Source organism: Punica granatum, chromosome 7 (genome assembly GCF_007655135.1).
Source record: "Punica granatum isolate Tunisia-2019 chromosome 7, ASM765513v2, whole genome shotgun sequence".
In the NCBI taxonomy this organism is placed as follows: Eukaryota; Viridiplantae; Streptophyta; class Magnoliopsida; order Myrtales; family Lythraceae; genus Punica; species Punica granatum.
In genome coordinates this window covers 12424457-12430004 of record NC_045133.1, presented here as the reverse complement: position 1 = coordinate 12430004, position 5548 = coordinate 12424457, and the positions used below count along the sequence as shown (strand labels likewise).

Here is a 5548-nt window from a genome sequence, read left to right as displayed (position 1 = left end):
AGGACGAGCTTTTCGTGAGTGTGGGTGAATGATAAGGATGAATTTTGGGCATATAGAAATCAAGAATTATAAGCCCAAATAAGTATACATGCTCAAATTTGGATGTACCATCGGGTTCTTGTAAGATGGAAAGGAATGATGAGTCTTGATTTTGTCTTTCAAGCATTTATGAAGAGCATTGATCATGAGAAGCCCAGTCTCCAAAAGCCTAAATGACGCAGCGTGCATCACGGTTTCTCGCGCCTAAATCTAAATTTAGACTCGAAGGGAATAGAACACGGCTAAACCCTAACGATATGCTGAAAAGAAAGAGTTATGGTAAACTCAAAGTATCATTCAGCAATAGGTATTTCCGAGGTATCTTCTTACAATGAGGTGAATAGCCTATATATAGAAGGAATACACCTCCATTGACTCTAGAATAGGAAACTGACATCTATACTCCTCTAGATTATTTTCCTAAAATGGAACAAGGAAATAATATGAAACAGGAAACTTCAGACTCCTGACTCAAGGTAATATAGGAAACAATATCTAATTAAGAGAAATTGTACTATAGCAATATTCTTCTCTAGTAGTACCCGGAATCTTCTAGAATATGGGCTGTCACTTTAGGCAGGACTCCTCGTCAATCTCTCCCTCTTGTGGAAAGCTCGGCCTCGAGCTTGTGCTGAACTCGGGATATAATGGCTCCTTCGAATCATAATAGGGGTAAATGTCCGCCACATTGAATGTGTGTGAAATACCCATGGACTCGGGCAGATCTATGACATACGCATTGTCATTTATCTTTTTCACACCTTGTATGGGCCATACTTCTTCGGCTTCAGTTTGTTATAACTTCCAACTAGAAATCTTTCTTTCCAAAGAAACACCATCACCATATCCCCTTCTGAAAAGAGTAGCTCCTTACGATGCTTGTTGGCGGCCTTCTTATACTTCGCATTCGTAGCTTCCAGCCTTTGATGAACTTGTTGCTGCATTGATTGCACCTCCTTTGCCATGCTTTCAGTTGCAGCATTGTCTTTGTAGGTCTTTGGTGGCTTGATCAAATTGATAGCATGCCTTGGAACCTTTTGATAAACTGTGGAGAATGGAGACCCCCTAGTAGCACTATGAACTGCACTATTGTAGGCAAATTCAGCTTGAGCAAGAGCGAAATCCCATTGCTTCGGTTTTTCTCCACAAATGCTACGAACCATATTTGCCAAGGTCTTATTCATCAATTCCGTTGACCATCTGTCTGTGGGTGAGCTGTGCTACTGAACTTTAATGAAGCATTGAACATTCTCCATAAGGTAAGCCAAAAATGGCTAAGGAACGTGGAGTCTTGATCTGAAACAATGGACTTAGGAACACCGTGCAAACGAGCCACCTCTTTGAAAAACAATCGAGCCACACTTGAAGCATCTGTAGTTTTTCGGCACAGTATGAAGTGTGCCATCTTCGAGAATCTATCCACAATAATAAAGATGGAATCCATATCCCGTTGAGTACGAGGCAACCCCAATATGAAATCCATTGACAAATCCTCCCATATATCCTCAGGTACCGGCAACGGTAGATAGAGACCGGTGTTTTGCTTCTGTCATTTAGAAGTCTAACGCGTATGGCACCTCCGCACGAACTTCTCCACATCACGACGCAATTTAGGCCAATAAAACCTCTCCGAACAGCAGCTACGGTCTTGTCACGTCCAAGATGTGCAGCTAGTCCTCCACCATGTAAATCCCTAATCAGTTTCTCTCGGAGAGATAAACGAGGAATGCAAAGCTGGTTACCTCTCATCACAAATCCCTCATGGTTGTGAAACTCTCCAGCCACTTGGCGATTTTGCACCTTGGACCAAGCTTCGGCGTAATCCTCATCATCCGCGTACTGCTCCTTCAATTCTTCGAAACCGATAAGCTCGCTTCTCAACATTGTCAGCAGTGTTGCACGCCTGCTTAATGCATCGGCAACCTTGTTTTGCACACCCGATTTGTGTACTAGTTTAAAAGGGAACCTTTGAAGAAACGTAGTCCATCGAGCATGCATGTTACTGCTGATCCGCTTCTGACTATTCAAATACTTTAGTGCTCGGTGATTAGAGTACAAAATGAACTCCTTGCCTACAAGATAATGCTCCCAATGCTTCAACGCTCGAAAAATAGCATAGAATTCCTTGTCATAGGTTGACCAACTCCGACGGGCATCGCTAAGCTTTTCACAAAAATATGCGACTGGCCGTTTCTCTTTTGATAGAACAGCTCCAATGCCAACACCACTCACATCGCATTCCACCTCAAATAGTTTCTCAAAACGTGGCAAGGCTAGAACTGGAGCTGAGCCTAACTTCTCCTTGATCAATGCGAAACTAGCTTCTGCTTCTTCTCCCCAATTAAACCTCCCATTCTTCAAGCACTCGGTGATTGGGGCCATGATCGTGCTAAAGTCACGTATAAACCGTCTATAAAATGTAGCTAGGCCATGGAAACTTCTTATTTCTCCAACCGTTTTTGGAGTAGGCCAATCTCTAATTGCACTGACCTTCTCATCATCAACCCGAATGCCTTCTAAGCTTACTATAGACCCAAGGAACAGCAAGCGCGACGTCATAAAATTGCACTTCTTAAGATTGATAATCAACTTATTCTTCTATAGCACAGTCAATACCTCACATAGATGCATAAGGTGGTCATCGGTCGATATGCTATATATCAAAATATCATCGAAGTAGACAACTACAAACTAGCCAAAAAAAGGTTTGAGTACCTAATTCATCAAACGCATAAATGTACTGGGGGCATTGGACAACCCGAATGGCATTACCAATCACTCATAAAGCCCATCTCTAATTTTAAATGTAATCTTCCACTCATCTCCTGGACGAATTCGAATCTGGTGGTATCCACTCCGAAGGTCAATCTTGAAGAACACCACCGCCCCGTGTAATTGATCCAGCATATCATCAAGCCTTGGAATGGGAAACTTGTATCCCATCGTAATCTTGTTAATGGCCTTGCTATCGACACACATATGCCAGCTCCCATCTTTCTTCGGAGTCAATAATGCAGGCACGGCACTTGGACTCAAACTCTCCCGAATATGACCTTTTCTTAGCAGTTCCTCTACTTTCTCCTGGAGTATTGCACTCTCGTGTGGACTCATGCGATAATGGGGCAAAATAGGTAAGCTTGCTCCGAGTATCAAGTCGATTTGGTGCTGAATATCTCTCATTGGAGGCAACCTATCTGGCAACTCCTCAGGGATAATCTCTTCAAATTCTGCAAGTAGGGGCTTCACTTCTTGTGGCACCTCCACGATTTGCTTCTGCGATGGTAAATCCTTCACAATCAGCACATGCAATTCCTTTGACTCTTTAAAATCAACTTCAATCTCCCACTCCAAATGAGTCTCTATCAAAAACGCTTTACTCTCCACTTTTGGGACAACTTTGGGCTTAGGTTTTTCGGATAAGGGTACTAGGGTGTAGCGTACCCCTTCCTTTATGAGCTGATATATATTCTCTTTGCCATGGTGTTTTGCATCAGTGTCATACTACCAAGGTCTCCCAAACAATAGGTGGCAAGCTTCCACATCCACGATGTCGCAGTACACCTCATCTCGATATTTGCCAATGGAGAAAGGAACCTTGCATCATTCGGTCACTCGGATATCACCCACTGACTTTATTCAGCCAGTCGAATAAGGATTTGGGTGCTTCTCAACTGGCAACTCTAGCTTCTCAATCACAACTTTCCTATGATATTCTCTTGACTTCCGCTGTCAATAATCAAGTTGAAAGTGCGTGAATGAATGTTACACCTAGTACAAAATAGCTTGTTTCTCTGGGATTGGTCTTCTTGCTTAGTGCGAGCATCAACTTCCGAACCATGTATGTCTGCTCATAATCATCATCACCACCGTATTCTTCCTCTTCCTCTTCCTTTTCCTCAGGATCGCAAAACACATCTTCAACATCTTCCTCATGCTCCACCAAAGCAATAGCCTTTCGCCGAGGACAATCACTCAATCGATGACCCGGCTGGTTGCACTTGAAGCACTTTGCTCTGAATTGCTTGGCAAGAGAATTTTGGTTCCTCGAAACTTCAGTCTCGGTCACCAACTTTTTGCTAACTGATTTATCGAAATTTCCTTGACCTTGCTTGTTTAATTCGGGTTGTTTCGTAGCTTGGCTTCTTTCTGCAGAGGCTTGTGATGATTCTGCATAATTTCTGCGTTATGAATTTCCCTGGTCTTGCGTCATCATCTCAGCCTTGAGAGCTAAGCTTCGAGCATCATCCACCGTTGCTACCATCTGCATGCCAATCTTGTCCCCGAATAGTTGGCTTTAAACCTTCCATATATTGGGCAACTTGTTGGCTCTCTGACTCGTTTAGTGCATTACGCTCCGCCAACCTTAAGAATTCCACCGTGTAATCATGGATGGACCTCGACCCTTGCACACACCTCTGGTACTTCATGAACAATACTGCTCATAATCTGGAGGAAGAAATCTAGCCCTCAACATTCGCCTCATGCATTCTCAAGTTTGGATGGGCCTACACGTCCTCGGTTCTCTTGCACACAATCCCACCAAGTAGATGTTCCTCCCTTCAATCGGTATGCCACCAGCTTCACACGCTTCTCCTCGGGAACCTCGGCGTATTCGAAGAACCGGTCGACTTCTGAAAGCCAATCCAAGAATTCCTCGATGTTTAAGCATCCGTTAAAAACGGGAATTTCGGCCTTCAAACGAAAGTCTCCAGCATCATGGCAATTTCTTTGATTCCTTCGTTGATGAACAAATCGATCGTATGCAACTCCACTCTCCTCGTCTGAATCTTCATAATATTGGATCCTACGGGGAACACGTTGAACAATGGGTAGCTCACGAGGAAAAGCTCGCTGTGCTTGATCGCCGTCTACCGCATTCTGGTTAGCACTCAAGTTTAGAGCACCAAGCATGGTACGTAACTCCTCGAACCTCTAGTTCAGTCTTTGCTCAAACCTCCACTCGAGAGTCCGCTCCATCCTTTCGATCCTCTGCTCCAATGCTTGAATCGCGCCCACCTCCTGCTCTTCGGCATTAGGGTAGTTGTGAATCGCCTTGTCTGCCATGATCAGATTTAGGTAACTCCTGCTCTGATACCAACTGACGCAGCGCGGATCACGGTTTCTCACGCCTAAATTTGAATTTAGACTCGAAGGGAATAGAACACGGCTAAACCCTAACGATATGCTGAAAAGAAAGAGTTATGGCAAACTCAAAGTATCATTCATCAATAGGTGTTTCTGAGGTATTTTCTTACAATGAGGTGAATAGCCTATATATAGAGGGAATACACCTTCATTGACTCCAGAATAGGAAACTGACATCTATACTCCTCTAGATTACTTTCCTAAAATAGAATAAGGAAATAATCTGAAACATGAAACTTCTGACTTCTGATTCAAGCTAATATATGAAACAATATCTAATTAAGAGAAATTGTACTATGGCAATATTCTTCCCTAGTAGCTGCTGGAGTTTTCTAGATTATGGGCTGTCACTTTAGGCGGGACT

The 5548-nt window shown here is 43.3% G+C and overlaps 1 protein-coding gene across 1 annotated transcript; it reads right to left on the bottom strand.

Moving 5' to 3' along the window:
• Window positions 1–2814: 2814 nt before the first annotated feature.
• LOC116214403 lies at window positions 2815–4950 on the bottom strand. Its single transcript, XM_031549812.1, has 4 exons — window positions 4572–4950; window positions 4298–4474; window positions 3815–4206; window positions 2815–3540 (listed from the first exon to the last, which is right to left on the bottom strand). The coding sequence occupies exons 1-4, from the start codon at window positions 4948–4950 to the stop codon at window positions 2815–2817; spliced, it is 1674 nt and encodes a 557-aa protein (XP_031405672.1).
• Window positions 4951–5548: the final 598 nt, after the last annotated feature.

Coding starts and splice junctions, on each gene's coding strand:
- LOC116214403 (XM_031549812.1), bottom strand. CDS start 4,950: ATGCTTGGTGCTCTAAACTTGAGTGCTAACCAGAATGCGGTAGACGGC. Junction 4,475..4,571: donor AACATCTACTTGGTGGGATT/GTGTGCAAGAGA, acceptor GATTATGAGCAG/TATTGTTCATGAAGTACCAG. Junction 4,207..4,297: donor ACAAGATTGGCATGCAGATG/GTAGCAACGGTG, acceptor GAAATTATGCAG/AATCATCACAAGCCTCTGCA.